Source organism: Triticum aestivum, chromosome 7B (assembly GCF_018294505.1).
Source record: "Triticum aestivum cultivar Chinese Spring chromosome 7B, IWGSC CS RefSeq v2.1, whole genome shotgun sequence".
Taxonomy (NCBI): Eukaryota; Viridiplantae; Streptophyta; class Magnoliopsida; order Poales; family Poaceae; genus Triticum; species Triticum aestivum.
In genome coordinates, this window is record NC_057813.1 from 75,800,588 (window position 1) to 75,818,788 (window position 18,201).

At 46.9% G+C, this 18,201-nt stretch overlaps 2 protein-coding genes and 1 pseudogene across 2 annotated transcripts; 2 read left to right on the plus strand and 1 right to left on the minus strand.

Annotated features, from left to right (window-relative positions):
* LOC123157682 (nuclear intron maturase 4, mitochondrial-like) overlaps positions 1-4,082 on the plus strand; it is a 12,245-nt pseudogene extending 8,163 nt beyond the window's left edge.
* LOC123157684 (GDSL esterase/lipase At5g03600) lies at positions 4,036-6,046 on the plus strand. Its single transcript, XM_044575925.1, has 5 exons — positions 4,036-4,094; positions 4,216-4,517; positions 4,620-4,900; positions 5,005-5,281; positions 5,411-6,046. The coding sequence occupies exons 1-5, from the start codon at positions 4,036-4,038 to the stop codon at positions 5,647-5,649; spliced, it is 1,158 nt and encodes a 385-aa protein (XP_044431860.1). The 3' UTR covers positions 5,650-6,046.
* A 770-nt stretch (positions 6,047-6,816) lies between these two features.
* Positions 6,817-11,002, minus strand: LOC123156241 (T-complex protein 1 subunit delta). The gene is made up of 2 exons (XM_044574389.1): positions 9,700-11,002; positions 6,817-7,354 (listed from the first exon to the last, which is right to left on the minus strand). Exons 1-2 carry the CDS (start codon positions 10,920-10,922, stop codon positions 6,973-6,975), a joined length of 1,605 nt encoding a protein of 534 aa, XP_044430324.1. The 5' UTR covers positions 10,923-11,002; the 3' UTR covers positions 6,817-6,972.
* Positions 11,003-18,201: the final 7,199 nt, after the last annotated feature.

The following is an 18,201-nucleotide window of genomic DNA, read 5'->3' on the forward strand; positions in this document are numbered from 1 at the left end:
TCCCATGATTCTCTGAAATAATTTCTTTTGCAAAGTAAATTTACTGTTTAGATGAATTGTCCATTTTTCAAGAAGCACACATGTGCAAAGATTATTTGAAGATTTATAAACTCTGTCCAAAATTTCAAAAGTGCTTCTACAAATTCAGAAAGTATATTTGTATTTTGAGGGAAACATTGCTTCAACCTGATGCATCTCTATTCTGAATCTCCGTATACTAAGTTCATTAGCTGCCCTCTTCTAGTCACGATGACTCTCTACTGCTATTAAGTATTAACACTTACTTGCTCGAGACTTCCCTTCAGGAATTGGTGAGTGAGAAAACTTTGGTGCCATCGCTTCAAACCTTGCAAGTCTGGCCAAGCTCTGGGTGCTCTGTATGTGTCACTGTGATGACATGAAACTTCTCATATTCTTTCTCAATGGTTTCTTCAGTCAGGCTGCTCTCTAAGTTTCCTTTGCGCCTGGGGTGTTCCTGGGCTTTCTGTATCATTTACATCTTGTAGGGTCCCATGATTAAACTGTACTGAATGTTCAGTGAGGATTTTAAACTTGGACTTACTGAATTCTCCTTCAGGGTCATGGTCACGGCACTCTGATTCCAAGAGGCTGGACGTCTGCTGTTCCAAGGTCATGATTTACATGACCATCCAAGTTCAATCAATAAGTATGCTGCTGGCAAAGAAGGCATCAAGGGGTCGCCGCCATGAGGGTCCGTCATTTGTTTTAGTCGCTCTCAGGGATTATCAGGTTAGTTGGGGTACTGATGTGTTCATATATATGTTTCATATTGATTATAATCTGGCTTCATCTCCAAAGAACTGAAGGAATGGTTGCAAACAATATTAGCTAATGAACATGGAGTAGTCCAGGAAATCTCATATTGTCCATTTATTTGTTCCACCTGGAACTAAAGAAGCTAAGCAATTAGCAGCTCTAAGAACAACTGAACAAGCATAACTTAAAATCACATGCACGCTCTTGCTTCTTTACCATTTGTTTTGTTATTGGCTTATAATCTATTAAAGGTTAGTGCTCCAACTTATGTAGCCGGAGTGCATTTGAATCTGGTTAGTTTTAGCTATTTCATACTGTGATGGATTGCAACAGATCACATTATTAAACACGAAATCATTTGTACGTAGCCATAGCAACCAACGCAAAGCTGCCATCCCACCTGGATAAGAACTCAGCTTGTCACCACTCGCTAAGTGCAAAACGTGTTTGGAACGCCAAAGAGTGGGTACGTATAAATTACTCCCTCCATTCCTAATTATAAGTCTTTTAGAGATTCCAGTATGGACTACATACGGAGCAAAATGGGTGAATCTACACTGTAAAATACATCTATATACATCTGTATGTAGCCCATATGGAAATCTCTAAAAGGCCTTATAGTATTTAGGAACAGAGGGAGTATATGTCACCTGGATCAGTTGAGAAGAACGATGATAAAGGAGAAGATGGCAAAATAATTCCGATCACATGTACAGAGTCACAGTACAGAGTCATAGTCCAAATAGTGTGTCTACCACACGGTACCTTAAATAGTGCAAGTAGGACCAACCGTGTGTGTCTGTGTGGTACCAAGGCAAATACAGCTAACTGGAAAGATGCTACTGGAGGCCATTTCTAATTTGGAGTGTTCTTATTGCCAATGGTTTCTTCCTCCTTCATCAGGCCTATGGAACTCTGAGCAACGCCGGCCTGAGCTGCCATCAAATCTGCGAGTTGGGCGATCTGCCGTTCGCCGGAGTGATGGATGCCGCGGTGCACGTTCTCGTGTTCCCATGACCAAGGCAGGGACACATCAACCCCATGCTCCATTTCGCCACCGCTCTCGTCGATGCCGGCGTCCAAGTCACTTTCCTCCACACCGAGCACAACCTCCGCCGCCTTGCCCAGGCACCTCTGCCGCCTTGCCTACGCTTGCTTTCTATCCCCGACGGCCTCCCTGACGACCACCCTCGCAGCTTCTTGGAGCTCTTGGAGTCCATGTGCACGACTAGCAGCGCTACGTACCGTTCTCTGCTCTTGTCTGCCGACGCCCCGGTGACATGCGTTGTTGCCGATGGCACCATGCAGTTCACCATTGACATCGCTGAGGAGCTCGGCATCCCGGCGCTCGCCTTCGCCATGCACGGCGCCTGCAGCTACCTGGCGCTCCTGTACATGCCCTAGCTCGGCGAGAGCCCCTTCCCTGCGGACGACCCGGTGTGCGGCGTTCCAGGGATGGAGGGCTTCCTCCGGCGCCGAGATCTTCCTCGGGGACTCTACTACGCTGAACAAGGCCACAAGACCCCTGGATGCTCAAGCTCGCCGAGGTCACCGCTCGTTCCAGCAAGGCATGTGCACTCATACTCAACACCGCCGCGTCCATGGAGCAACCAGCGCTCGCTCACATTGCGTCGCGCACAAGCGATCGCCATAGGCCCACTGCACGCCAGGTCGAGGTTCGCCGCAAGCGCAAGCCTGTGGCAGGAGGATGACGGGTGCATGGCGTGGCTAGATGGCCACGAGGACCGGTCCGTCGTGTACGTGAGCCTGGGGAGCCGCGCGGTGATCACACACGAGCAGTTCACCGAGTTCCTCTCCGGCCTGGTAGCTACCGGGTACGCCTTCCTCTGGGCGCTCCGGCCGGACATGGTCCAGATGACCAGCTCCACGCTCCTCCGAGAAGCCATCGGGGCAGTGGAGGGCGGCAAGGCACGCGTTGTCGAGTGGGCTCCTCAGCGGGACGTGCTGCAGCACCGGGCGGTGGGCTGCTTCCTGACACACGCCGGATGGAACTCGAATCTGGAGTGCGCCATGGAAGGCGTGCCGATGGTGTGCTGGCCCTTCTTCTCCGAGCAGCAGATCAACAGCCGCTTCGTGGGCGCCGTGTGGAGGACGGGGCTGGACATGAAGGACGTCTGCGACAGAGGCGTCGTTGAGAGGACGGTGAGGGAGGCCATGGACCATGGTGTCCGACGAGATCAGAGGGGTGGCCCAAGCTATGGCGCAGCAGTTGAGGCTGAATGTCGCGGAGCTGGGGTCGTCGTCGTCGTCCGAGTTGGAGCGGCTCGTCCGCTTCATCAGGGAGCTCAGCATCAGGTCCTTTTGAAGCCCAGAACTAATGAAGACTAGCACAGCCTCTCACGCACTACATGTTCAGTTTCATACTTATTCAGTCTCAGAACTTATTCTAGCATTTCCCGAACATATATATGGAAGATGAGGAAATTGTAAGAGGAACTCAGTCTGTTGACTTGTACACCATTTCAAGGCAGTTCCCACAATTATGTTCTTGTGATCTAAATTCAAAATGTACCAATTTTTAATTTGGTAGTCACTTGGTTCTACTTTGTAAGAGGACAATTATGCTTATTAGTACCAACAAGTCCTCATGAGAAACACAGCTTCTTATGAGCATGCATGAGCATCTTTCTATTCAAGTATGACTGGTACTTATGTTCTACTATATAGTTAGAGGCTTAGAGCATATAGTATGAGCTGCGGTTTTGAAGAGCCATCCCCTATGCAACTGTTACTGAGAAGGTGACAACCGCCAACGTTGAGCTGCTACAAAGGCAGGCTCAGAGACAGAGCAGAAGGTAACGCGCCGACGGCTCCAACTGGGGTGGAGGTTAACTGAAAACCGGAGAGAACCCCATGGCAACGACCCGGGGGAGGAGCGAGGACAACCGGCAGCGCGGCCGACGAGCTGACGGCGGGGTGGAGGAGGTCGTGGCCGGAGGAGGGGAAGAGGGCATGCAGAGGATGCGCAGGCCTCGCGAGACGAGCAGCTGCTGCCTGCTGGGCTTGGCCATTGAACGACGTACCGTCCATGAGTCGTATCCGTCAATCCGTGTCCGACTCCGGTCGTGGCCGCAAGCCCGACTTCAACTTGCTTTGCCGGTCGTGGTGTACGAGCATACTATATAAATTGAAGAGAGGGCCAGGCCATGGTGTACGAGCATCACAGACAAGCGCTTTACGTTCAGTTCCCGGTTTTTCGTTGGCGAAAGAGTTGGCCAGCAGTAGTAGCCGGGATCGATGAAGCTTCTTCCGGCCGTCCTCGTCCTCGTCCTCGTCCTCATCCTCGTTCTGAATCAGTGGCGTAGCTAGCCCAACATGCCAGGGTGGTCCACCAATGCAAAATATTCACATAAATATATTTATTTATTATAAAAATATATTTTTCTCTATGCTATATATATTATGGGGAAATTCCAGGGTGGTCCATGGACCACCCTGTCCACCCCCTAGATACGCCACTGTTCTGAATCCCAATGGCGTGGAGGCCCGGCCTGCGCCTACCGGCGGTCATGAGAAGAAGCCGTCCAGCGCCACCTTCTTTGTCTTCGGGGATGACCTCGCCGACAATGGGAACCTCCCTCCGACCGGCCCCGTCACCCAGATGTCGCGGCAATGGGCCTACCCCTACGGCTCCAACTACGTCGATGCCGACGGGTTTCCGCGGCCGAATACTCCGTCCGGCCGCTTCTCAAACTATAAAATCCAGTCGGATTTCATCGGTAAGTGTTGTGTTATATTATCATAAAAAAAGAAGTACCATGTAATCCCTGGTGCATCGTAATTAACCCTATCGTACTCGTTGCTTCACTAATAACTTGCAGCAACCATGTTGGGGTTGGAGGAAGCCCCTCAGGCGCATGCCCTCACGGCCAAGAAAACATGCGACCCGTCTGGCATGACCTTTGCTACCGGTGGTGCAGGTGTGTTGCACAGTACATCGCACGAGGTCCCCGCCCTCGCCAAACAGGTCGACACCTTCAGGAAGATGGTCAAGGACGGGACCATCACGGAGAAACAACTGAGTCACTCCGTAGCGCTCATGGCTTTCTCTGGCAACGACTATGCAGGCACCGGCGTCAGTGGCCTAAGTAGCCCCAACGATGTGAGTATCATATCAACGCACAATGTATATATGCGTACACTAATTTGAACAATTAATTTGTTTGTGCATCTTACTAGCTTATGATCTTCATGTATGCGATGTAGATTAATGCTTATATTGGGAAGGTGACAAAAGAGATTGCGGCTAATGTGGATCAATTGTTGAAGCTCGGGGTGACAAAGGTTCTTGTCAATAACTTGCACCCTATCGGTTGCACGCCATCACACACCCGAATCAACAACTACACCACGTGTGATATTTTTGAAAACTTGGGTGCATCAATCCACAATGATAATCTGAAACAAGTTATGACATCAAAGAAGAATGTCTACATCGTGGACGTGTACACCGCCTTTATCAATATTGTGGATCATGGGGCAGGTATGTATCTACATGCATTCAAAACCGTCTCATTGTTTTAGAATTATCTTAATCTAATTTGATGGGGGTTTGATTGTGTACTTGAACTACTTTATCTGAACATTCTTAATTTCATGTGCATTAATGTAGGTAAAGGCTCAGAGCTGTCTAAACAATTCAAGCGCAAACTATCGCCGTGTTGCGAGAGTTTGGATTCGGGTGGTTACTGCGGACAGCAAGGCGAGTCATCCACAGAGCTTTTGTACACTGTGTGCGACAATTCAAATAGATTTTTCTATTGGGATGACATGCACCCGACCCATGCAGGATGGGAGGCTGTTATGAAACAGTTGGAAAAACCCTTGAGGGAGTTTGTAAATCAAGCCTAGGTAGCTAGGCTTTATGTATTTGTGTAGATCTTTGTATTCATGATGACAACTTTCTGATTGTATTTGATAGTTTCATGTATTTCAAAGACTGGGATTTTCCCGATTCTTCTGGTTGTATTTGATAGTTTCATGTATTTTCAAAGACTGGGTTTTCCCGATCCCATGATAAATATTATAATTAATATATTTGCATATTCTTTTGTGAAGACTATATTTATAAGAAGTAACTAATGGCATATGCCACATCTACAATAAAGATGTGTTGTAACTATACAAATCGAGTACTTGCCTATATACGGCTCAATAAGCTCAGGGCAATTCCACACCTGTTGAATTTTGTTGTTGTTGGCTTATAGGTAGTCTAATAACTCAGGACTAAGGAGGGTAAATTTGCATATGGATATGGGCATCCACTTCTTTGTGTTTGTGTTTGTGTTTGTGTTCAGTGCCCAAACCAGCTCAACTTTTTCTTTTGAGAATGCCCAAACCCGCTCAACTAGCTAGTCGTGGGTAGAAAAACATGGATTTAAGATTGTTTTCTCAAACTTTTCAGAAGAGCTCCTGCTGAGTTTCAGTTTTGGAATCTTAGTTCATCTTCACATGATAAGACCATCCGCGGCACTATGCACAAAATTCAGCCATATAACAAATCCATGATGTCAAACATCACAATTCAAATTCAACTGTACGTATTGAACATAGAAATGACAAATACTCAAGGAAGTTTGGATAAACATAGGAAAACGATTTTATTTGAGACGGGCGTAGGCGGTTGTTCCTTGGGCCACCTCGAACGCCATTGGGTTGGCAGGATCATGCGGCGCGCGCTTCAACACCCTCCAGTCGTTGCCAGGTGATTGTAACCATGCGTCCCTGTTGCTGTTGGACCCATACACTGTGCTTCCCTTCAGCATTATACCGTGTGGCTGCAAGAAATCATCAGATTTCTGCACAGAACTGACTCGACATGAATCGATCCCAAACAGCCCACGAAGTTGACAAGAGGCCCCGGCAGGCATTCCATCAATCAAACATCTCAGAGGCATTTGACGCGAGAAACAAATCCTACTAGATTTAATCCGCACCAATGCTTTGCTTTAGAGTTAATTGTGCATATTGTTGCTGGAGGATGTTGGATGCTTTTTACTGATACAACATACCAATATCTAGAGCAAAACACCAAAGCCACAAAATCACAACACATCAAAGAGCCACGTTCACAAATAAAAGTAACTCAGTGCACCCCACACAGACAGGCCAAAGTGGTCATCACCCCCACACAGAAAAATACAGCCCTAAAAAGGATCATCAGCCCTACGGGCTTTACCTTACAGTGACTATATCATCAATCTTCAAGATCATTCTAACGCACTCGCAAGCCAGCGAGATGGCGCTCGTGCTCACAAGCAACGGCTGCACCACATTCTCCTCCAGGATGTTTGTGATCTGGCCTTTCCTCACGTTGATGCCCGTGTTCTTCTCACCCTTGGCATGACGGTTCCTTAGCTCGGTGACAATGGCGATTGGGTTGAGCCCTGCATTCTCAGCCAGTGTGTAAGGGATGACCTCAAGTGCATCAGCAAACTCCTTGATGCAGTAACTCTCCATCCCGTGGAGCTCCTTTGACCAGGCAGCCAGTTGCATTGACATTTCTATTTCAGGAGCACCGCCACCAGCAATTAAAAACCTCTTGTTCACCAAGCACCTTCAGAAAAATAAGCATGAACAGGATCAAAACACTTAAGAAACAACAAATTTTAGGCTAAGATGCAACACCATAAATACTACCACCCCCGTCTCAAAATATAAGACATTTTTGTAGGCTAAACCAGACTACAAAAACATACTATATTTTGAGACGGATAGTACAAAATAATGCACAATCTTGAAATACACCATGAGCAAGGATGGTCATTTCATTGGGATACATGTCTACTTATGTGCAAGGCATATACACTTATTTTAATTGTCATTATACTTATGAACACAAGGCCATACAGACCAGAAGGCCAGGCCCCCCATATTTGGGCAAACAAGACATCCAAGCAGTTGTTTCTTAAGTAAAATTCAGAAGCAACCATCTATTATTATGAATCAACATAAGTTGTAAGGTTAATCCTACCAGCCCAACATATCCATATTTCTCACATCTAGAGTTCGCACATGAGTTTCCTTAAAATGAGCAGTCACTCAAATTAGAGACATAAATAGTTTGCTCAGAAAATATTATCAATTTCATAAGATCTGATGTGTGCACCCACAAATTGTCATGCACCGATTACACTAAAGCCTACTACTGTGTAAGTGTTGAAAATCACAAGCATTAAGGCAGTAAAAGGTGTTGGAGCTAGCTACTAGCTCTCAACAGGATTTCCTTTTCAAAGGATGCAATGCACAGTTGCACACACACACACACCCCTTCGTCACTGCACTGGTTTCTCTTGTACACATGCACAAAACTAGTGGTATGAAGCTTAGGGCATGTACAATGGTTGATAAGATAGTCTTATCTTAAGTCTTGCATGTAAATTAGAGATGACAAAAAAACATGTCTACAATGGATCATTTCTTAGCCTTATCTTCAATAATTAGTTGTTCCTAGAAACATGGTGAGACAAATTGTGCTAAGAGATCATCCCTTGTCTTCTCTTAAATAAGAGAAGACAAGCCTTATCTTACGATTTCTCTCTCCTCCACCTCATCATTTATCCTACGTGGCACTCTTAAGATAGAACCATTGTACATGCCCTTATACACTACAACTAGGACACGGCTGCTTTTATAGGATTACAAACAAACCTACAGCTACAGCTCACTCTCAAACAGCTAAGTATTACTTCACGTGACTAGCCAAATTGACTTTGGCATCTGACTTATATGCAGCTCACGCTTGTACAATTAGCTGACCAAGCGCTAGCTAATATTACTAGCCAGCTTACATTATACTTGCCATCTTGCTGAAACTAGAAACATATAACCTGCCAACATGCATGCACAGATACTAACAACTACTATGTTTAACAAGATTAGAACTTAAAAGTTGCTGCCTAGCCACTCTAGTGCCCTACTGCAGCACTTAGTCCATTGTGATATAGCCATCAGATTCAAGCGCTAAAATACAGAGGACTGGGGTGAAGGGTGAGAGACAGAGTCGCCTTCACTGTGCTCATGAAGCAGGTAGGTACCGAGGCTAACCCTAAATCATCTCCAACAAGCTCAAAGGTAGCTTCCACACACAGCACCCTTGTCACTTACTCTAATGAAATTTAATTTGACAAATCTATTTATTGTCCACACAAAGTACCAAATGTTCAGACACACAAGCATACATGACAAAGGGTCATTGTAACCATGAACAGACATGACGTGCAACTTAGCAAATGACAAATGCAGCTTCCTAATTCATCTTGCATTCCAACTTAGCAAATGACAAATGAATCAACATAATTGATCTGCTATTATGTTAACAGCCATATTATTTATCCTCGCTTACTGCTGCAGTATCTTAAGACAAGTGTACTGCCCATGCAAAGCACCACATGACGGGATGATTGAGCAATCACCCAAATAGCATGAGCGTAACAGGAGACCATGATGATCATGGCAGAAAGATAACATGACAGTATATGTGCAAGCAACATGCAGATAATTGGCATTTACTTGAAGCATGAGGATTGCAATCCAACCTACAAGAATGCAAGGATCCTGTAATTGCTTGAGATTAAACTAATGAACCAATGTTGTTTTCAATACGCAAAGAAACAGATTATAGCAGAACATATGTTCGTTGTTTTTACTGCAATGAACAGCTCCAATAGAAAATTAGGAGTATGATCCTATGGTCTTAATGGGCTGTAACTAATAACTGCTACACATAGATAGACAGATTTGAGTTAAATGATGTAAAGTAACTTAAATCTAGAGATGGTTAAGAAGATTAATATTTCACCCAAATCAGCATATTAAAACGACCTAGAAAGGCAGGCCTACAATCAAGAAACTTTCAAGCATATAACACACAGAAGATTGTTTCAGTGGAAGTCACATTACCTGATGACACATAGGGCATCGTGGATACTGCGATCAGCTTCATCAATAACCAACTGGTTGGACCCACGGACAAGCACAGTTGCAGTCCTCCCCATGTCCCTGATGCCAGTGATCTTGACAATCTTGCCATCTCCGGCAGACACCTCCTCGACAACATCAGCATACCCAAGTTTATCCTCACGGAAATGCTCAATGTTGGCAATTGGCAGGCAGTTGAGAGTCTTGGTGATAAACTCAATCTCGTCCCTCTCTACATCCTTGACCACCAGAATCTTGGCCTTTGAGAGATAGTGCAGCGACAACTCGGTCACCGCATCACGCAAGATGCTCTTCTGGATGAGGAGGACATTGCATCCAGACGCCTTGATCTTCTTAACCATCCCTAGGATGTAATTGCGCTCCTCACGGAGGATGCGGTCCATCTGCGCATAGTCTGACACGATGACGCTCTGCTCAATGTCAGTCTTGGGCGGTGAGATCTGAAACTGGATGACAGCGATCTTGGCATTCTCGATCCTAGATGGCCCTCCGGCAGCATGGCTGGCCTTCTTGTCAAAGATAAGGCCGCGGACAAGCTCGGTGTCATCGACGGTGCCGCCGAGCTTCTTTATGATGCGGATGTCACGGAGATCAAGAAGCTCCGGGTGGGCGGGATCGACCACGGAGAGGGCGGCGTCAACAGCGAGCGGGGCGAGGAGGCCGGAGTACTGGGAGACGACCTTGGAGTTGAGCGCGGTGGAGGCAGATTTGACAAGGGAGTCCCGGTCGGTGAGCTCGATGGGGATGGCCATGCCCTCGAGGACCTGGACGGCGCGGGCCGCGAGGCGGTGGAGGGAGTCGGCGGCGGCGGTGGGGTGGGCGCCGGCCGCGAGGAGCGACTGCGCGCGGCGGAGCAGGGCCCCGGCGATGACGACGACGGTGGTGGTGCCGTCGCCGGCCGCCGCGTCCTGGGAGCGGGAGAGCTCGGCGAGCATGCGCGCGGCGGGCTGGAGGAGGGACATGCGCGAGAGGATGGTGGCGCCGTCGTTGGTGATGATGACCTCCTGGTCGCCGGAGGAGATCATCTTGTCCATGCCCCGGGGCCCGAGGGAGGTGCGGACCGCGTCGGCGACCGCGCGCGCGGCCGCGATGTTGGCGCCGCGGACGTCGTCGCGGCGCTTGGTGTCGGTGTAGGTCTCGCCCTTGCGGGCCGACGGCGCGGCGGCGACGGCGGGAGCGGCCATGGCGGCGGCGGATCGGGGGGAGGAGGTGCTAGCTAGGGCTTTTCAGATTTCGCTTGGGGGGAGGAGGGAGGGAGGGGCGCTGGATGGACCTGGAGAGCGCGATCGCGGTTTCGGTATATACCGCGGGAGAGCGGGCCGAAACTTGCGGCCCAGTAGAAGCCGTGGCCGTGAATGTTGTTGGTCTCCTAGGGCCTAGAATGATGCAACTGTCACCCTCATACTACCTGGTAAGGCGGTAATAAGCATTTCCCTCTCGTTAGGGTTTTTGGGTCCTCCCGGAGGCGATCTGCGCCGCCGTCGAGATTTCTTCCCCTACCTCCGCTGTATCCTCTCCTTCTTCGCTCTGACGTTGCGGGGGAGTGCGGAGGGTCTAGGGTTCCATAAACAAGGTCCGATCGGTGATAGTCGGGCTAGGGATCGAGATGTCGTCAGTCGGGGCTCCGGGAAAGGCGGCTGCGGATCAGAGGGTCGATGAGGAGATGGAGAGGATGATGAAGGAGCTTGGATTGCGGGAGGAAGATCTGGACGATGTCGTTTTTGACGAGAGAGAGGCGCCGCCAGACGCTGTTCGTTGGATCGCTGTGGCCAGGGTTCACTCAAGCAAGACATATAGTCAATATTGGTTCTTCAAGAATATGAGGGCTGCGTGGGATCTAGCGCAAGAGGTGAAGTTTAAACCTTTGGATGATAATCTATACACGATCCAATTCTCTTGTTTAGGAGATTGGGAGCGAGTCACTCTGGAGGGTCCTTGGCACTTTCGTGGGGATGCTGTAATTATCAAACCGTATGATGGACTTGCAAAACCATCAACTATTCCGCTGGATACCATTGAGATCTGGGTGCAGATACATGATGTGCCAGACTTGTATGCGCACCTAGTGCCGTCCCTGGCATCAAAAATTGGAGAGGTGCTATATGCAGAACCAAATTCACAGGATTTTGTTGGTAATTTCCACCGGGTTTGGGTGAGGATTGATGTCATGAAGCCCCTCAAAAACGCTGTCTCAATGATCCGTGATGGTAAACGTCAGATCTATCGTGTGAAGTATGAAAAGTTACCCGATTGGTGCGCCGTGTGTGGAATGCTTGGGCATCTGTTCAAAGAACATGGAAACGGAATCCACCCTCCTTCGGCACTGGTTTTTAAGGAGCTTAGAGCAACTTGGACCATGAGATCTGGTCGTGGCCCTGGGAATGGCAGTGGGCGTAGAGGAGGACGCAGAGGAGGCCGCAACGGGGGCAGTGGCAGGGGTGAGAGAGGCAGGCCTGAAGAGACAGAGGTGTATGGTGCGGACAATGCAACTGATGATCTAGAGATGCAAGAAGCAGATTATACCAGGAAAAGGGCCCCAAACTTGAACCCGCAGGTGGCTCCTCATGCGACCCCTAGCAAGGATCAGGTCCTACAGCTTGCCCTCCCGTTGTCGGGGGCACCACCAAGTCCTAGCGGCTCACAGGACATGAAGAGGGCGAAGACACTCAACGAATCGGAAAAGACCAACGTGGCTAGAACAAACGTGCAGGTTAAAGGTGATATGAAGATGGCGGGCCCGAGCGACGGGCGCCGCCGAGGTCAATGAGTACCTTTGTATGGAACTGCCGTGGCGCGGGCAAAGCCGCGGCGGTTCGTGAGCTTCGTGATTTCGCGAGGCAATTTGCCCCTACCCTGTTGTGCATAGTTGAAACACAAATAGATGGTAATAGGGTAGAAGCTTTATCTGGTACGTTGGGTTATGATAATGCATATGCTGTCAGTAGTCAGGGCCGAAGTGGTGGTATTGGTCTGTTTTGGAATAATTCAATAAAGGTTGAGATTTTTGGTTACTCTGTTTATCACTTGGATGTTTTGGTTGAGGAACAGAACCAGGACAGGTGGAGGCTGACATGTGTATATGGGGAAGCACAAACAAATTTGAGACACCAAACCTGGACAGTTTTGAAGAATATCAGTACTTTGAGCTCCTTGCCGTGGTTGTGCGTGGGTGATTTCAACGAAGTTTTACGTCCGGAAGAGCATGAAGGGGTTGGGCAGCGGAGTAATGCTCAAATACAAGCATTCCGAGATACTATAGATATTTGCATGTTGCAAGATTTGGGCTACTCGGGGCACTTTTGGACTTTTGAGAAAAAAGTCGCTGGAGGAAGCTACACAAGATGTAGGTTGGACAGAGCTTTAGCTAATGCAGGATGGATGAACAAGTTTTCTATGGCCGCGGTTTCACATCTCACATGCGCCACGTCGGATCACGTACCGATTTTGGTGGATTTCGGAGATACAGATCGGTTGCAAGCACAGAAATCTTTTAAGTACGAGTTGATGTGGGAATTACATGATGGTTTTAAGGAAGTGGTTTCAGCAGATTGGGAAGCTAGCCCTCCATGTCTGTCGGTGGAGGATTTGAAACAGAAACTGCAAACCATCTCACAGGGCCTAGTTAAATGGAGCAGAGGCACTTTCGGCAGCGTCCGGAAGGAAATAAAGAGGCTTAAGAAGGAGTTGGAAGAACTGCGGGCCGACCCAGCAAGGATAGCTCCCTCACATAATGAGTTGAAAATAAACCAAAATCTGATCAAGATGTATCATCGAGAGGAAGTTATGTGGAGGCAAAGATCCAGGATAGAATGGCTCAATGTCGGCGATCGCAACACGAAGTTTTTTCATCTACGAGCTAGTATCCGAAGGAAGAAAAACATGATAAAAGCCCTCCAAAATTCCCTCGGGGTAGTGGTTGATGATCCGGCAGAGCTACGAGCGTTGGCCAATGATTTCTATCACAATTTGTACACTTCGGAGGGAGTACAAAACATGGACGCAGTACTTGATCATGTTCCAAGGAAGGTGTCAGCAGAGATGAATGCCTCACTATGTGCCCCTTATACGAATGAGGAGGTTAAGATTGCCCTCTTTCAGATATTTCCAACAAAAGCACCGGGTCCCGATGGTTTCCCGGCTCATTTTTACCAAAGACACTGGGATGTGTGTGGAGAGGAGGTAACAAAAATTATCTTGAGGATAGTCCGAGGGGAGGAGAATCCGGAATGCATTAATGATACGGTTTTAGTGCTCATACCCAAGGTAACAAGCCCCACTGCTTTATCTCAGTATAGACCTATTAGTCTGTGCAATGTGTTATACAAAATAGCATCCAAGGTAATTGCAAATAGACTGAAACTCATTCTGCCAGACATTATCTCTGAGGAGCAGTCTGCTTTCGTCCCCGGAAGGTTAATTACTGACAAAATAATTTCAGCTTATGAGTGTCTGCATTTTATGAAGCGGTCTAGATCAAAATCAAATAATTTTTGTGCACTAAAATTGGACATGATGAAGGCCTATGATCGGGTAGAGTGGACATATTTGAGGGCTATCATGACTAAACTTGGGTTTGCAGGACAGTGGATTGATACTGTGATGAGCATGGTGTCTTCGGTATCTTTCTCGGTTATGTTCAACGGAGAGAAGCTCGAATCATTCCAACCATCGAGAGGAATCCGACAAGGAGATCCAATCTCCCCCTACTTATTCTTGATTGCAGCAGAGGGCCTTTCGTGCCTCCTTAAATCTAGTTCTTCGTCATCGTTTGCAGGTATTCAAGTGGCCCCAACGGCTCCCACCGTTAACCACTTGTTGTTTGCAGATGATAGCCTGTTGCTATTCAAGGCCAATGTAGAGGGTGCAGGTGTGGCATCAAACTTGCTCGAGACCTACTGTGCAGCTTCGGGGCAGAGAATCAACCATGAGAAGTCTTCAATTTTCTTCAGCAAGTCGTGTCAGGCTGCCTTGAAGGAATCAATAAAAAACACCTTGCATGTGCACAAGGAGACTTTGAATGAACGCTATTTAGGCATGCCAACCAATGTGGGACGCTCGAAAAATGGCACGTTCAAATACTTGAGAGACCGGGTTTGGGAGAAGATCAAAGGATGGATGGAGAAGCTTTTGTCCTCAGCAGGTAAAGAAGTGTTAATCAAGGCTGTGGCCCGAGCTATACCAGTCTATTCTATGTCCTGTTTCAGATTGCCAAGAGGCCTTTGTGAAAATATAACTTCAATCATACGACAATTTTGGTGGGGAAGCAAGCAGGGGAGAAGAAAGCCCGCATGGGTGTCTTGGGATATTATGACAAGCCCGAAAAGCTTGGGAGGATTGGGATTTCGGGATATGGAGATCTTCAACTTAGCTCTCCTAGCACTGCAAGCTTGGAGGCTGCTAACGGGGGAGCTCAGCTTAAGTGCCAGGATTTTAAAGGCCGTTTATTTTCCGGAGGTTTCTATTCTTGAGGCGGAGCTTGGGTCACACCCTTCCCAGGTATGGCGCTCGATCATTGACGGTCGGGATGTTTTGATACAAGGTACCGTGAAGAGGATTGGAGATGGCGAGTCCACTTATATCTGGAGACACAACTGGATACTGAGGGAAGGAGTAAGCAGACCTATCACATCGCTAACGCAAAACCCTCCAGTTATGGTCTCCGAGCTTATAGACAGTACCACGGCATCGTGGAAGGAGGAGTTGATTCGAGCAACCTTTGCTCATTTTGATGCCAACGATATTCTGAAGATACCACTGTGTACTCGCAAGGTTGCGGACTTTTGGGCTTGGCAGGAAGAACCAAAAGGAAATTTCAGTGTTCGCTCCTGTTATCGCATGATTCTCAGAACGAAGCTCGAACGGGAGGCCTGGATGAGCGGAGAAGCGGGAACATCTATTGTGCAGCAGGAGGCGGATAAGTGGAGTACCATTTGGCACATGCGGGTTCCATCGAAACTTCGCATGTTCGTTTGGAGATTGGCGAGGAACTCCATGCCCACTATTGATTTACTCAAGCATCGCAATATGGCTACCGAGGACAAGTGCCCTTTGTGCGGGGCGGCTGACTCTTGGAGACATGCACTCTTTATGTGTCCGATGTCAAGCAGTGTTTGGGCCTTAGCTCCGAAGGATTTGGTCAATCATCTTGTGGATAGAGTGGAAGAATATCCCAAGGATTGGCTTTTTGCTATGAGTGGAGTTTTGAACAGAGATATGTTTGCACACATGATTGTTATTATGTGGGCGATTTGGCGAGCCCGAAGGAAAGCGATCTATGAGGACATCTTCCAATCACCGCAATCTATTTATGGATTTATCACAAGCTTTCTTGATGACCTGAGATATATTAAGGCAAGTGAACCTCGAAGGACCATTGTCAAAGCTACAAGGCCAACCCAGTGGCAGGCTCCGGCCACGGGATGCGTGAAGATCAATGTGGACGCGGCCGCACCAAGGCAGGCTCGCTTCGGGGCTGTGGGTGCAATCTGCAGAAGTTCAGATGGTCTGTTTTTGGGAGCTTCTGCGCTAATCATGGAGCATATTGGGGATCTGGAAACGCTAGAGGCCATGGCGATAAGGGAGGGACTTGCACTTGCGGAGGACTTGTACCAAAGGCGCATTCATGTTGCATCGGATTGCAAGAAGGTAGTAGACTCTCTGAAGAAGGAGGACGCATCTCCATATGGTGCTATTGTCCATGAAATATTAAGCCATTCTATAACTTTCGATTTGTGTAAGGTTAGCCATGAATTTAGGAGCTCAAATTATGAAGCTCACAACTTAGCGAAGCATGCTCTATCTCTCGGAGGTGGACGCCATGTGTGGTTAGGCCATCCCGGAGATCTTTCTTTCGTCCCTGTAAACATTGTGACGAATCAATAAAAAGCTTCGTGAGTTGTCTCAAAAAAAAAAACCTGGTAAGGCGGTATCGCTCAAAAAGAAAAAACTGATAAGGCGATATTCCTAGATTTTTAAAAAAATCTGGTAAGGCGGTATGGGGAGCTCCACGTCAGAGCTTTAAGCGCCGTAAAGAAATATAAAATAGAAATGTCCAGATCACAAAAATCTGCTAGTAGGAAACAACAGCCGGTCTTTCATAGAATTTTTTTAAAACATGAAATTTAAAAAGTTTTCAGACTTGAAAATAATTCATAAATTTTAAAAAGTTCACACATTTAAACAAAATGTTCCTGTATCATTAGATATTACAAAAGTTCATGAATTTGAAAAAAGTTCACGGATTGGAATAAATGTTCACGAATTTATACACTAGGAAAACTTCAAGAATTTGAAAAAGTTTGGGGATTAGAATAAATGGTTACAAATTTGTGGATCTGAAAAAGTTCATGAATTTGAATTATCTTGGTGAATTTGAAAAGGTTCATGAATTTAGAAAAATATCATGAATTGAGAATTGTTCACATATTCGATTTTAAAAATATTCATGAATTTAAAAAAAGTTCATGGCTTTTTTCCATGATTTGAAAATTCTTCATGAATTCAAAATTTAAAAAGTTCATGAATTTTACAAAATCACTTGAAAAAACTTAACAAATTCAAAAATTGTTCATGACTTCAAAGTTAAATAATTCATGAATTTTAAAACGTTCATGTATTTTTAAAACTTTCACGAGTTTAATTGTTTTTGTGAATTTGAATTTTACAAAGTTCATCATTGAAAAAAAATCATGAATTCGAATCTTACTTCGCGCACCTTTTTTGAAGGTTCGGGGAGTCAAAGGAAGGGGGGGTGCGCCAGTTTGTGGGTTAGGCTCTAACCGGTGCTGAGGCGCCAAATAGGAGTTGGCGGCGTAAGGGTCATGGTACCATAGACTTGTCAAACTTTAGGGGATCCTGTAAACTAGGTCCTACCATCCCTCATGTCTATGGGAAGATGATCTTCCGGTATAATTTTGGCAGGCTAGAAACCGCGGGGAAACTTCACCACGTGCCCCGCCGGAACACTGGGGCCCAGTTGAAACCTCGCTAGAACGACGCCACCCCCCACCGCCACGCCCGCATTGCCCCTCGTCGATGGTCGCGCCCACGCCGCCTTGTGCCGACGGTCACTACGACGCCCCTTGTCGGGCGTTACACATGTCACTGATGGGAGGGTCCTAGACCATTATCTTTTTTGTTTAATTGAAAATAAAAATATATTTTTTGAAGAAGTTTACGGTAAGGAGATCTCAGGCAACTTCCCCTAAATTGTAGGGTCATCCCGTAAAGTCAGTTATATTGGAAGTTTCTTAAGGGAGCTATTTGAGATGTTCTTAAAGCAGTTCCAACGATCTTCTATCTGAAAAAATATACCGTTTAGAGGAAACTAGTCGTATGCCCGTGCGTTGCCACGGGAGATATCAGAAAATAATGATGTTACCGATCAAATCATTGCACTATTCAATGTTTGATGTGCTTACTTTGGAGTATAAGATAATCTGATCAGTTTGGTTATAGCAAATA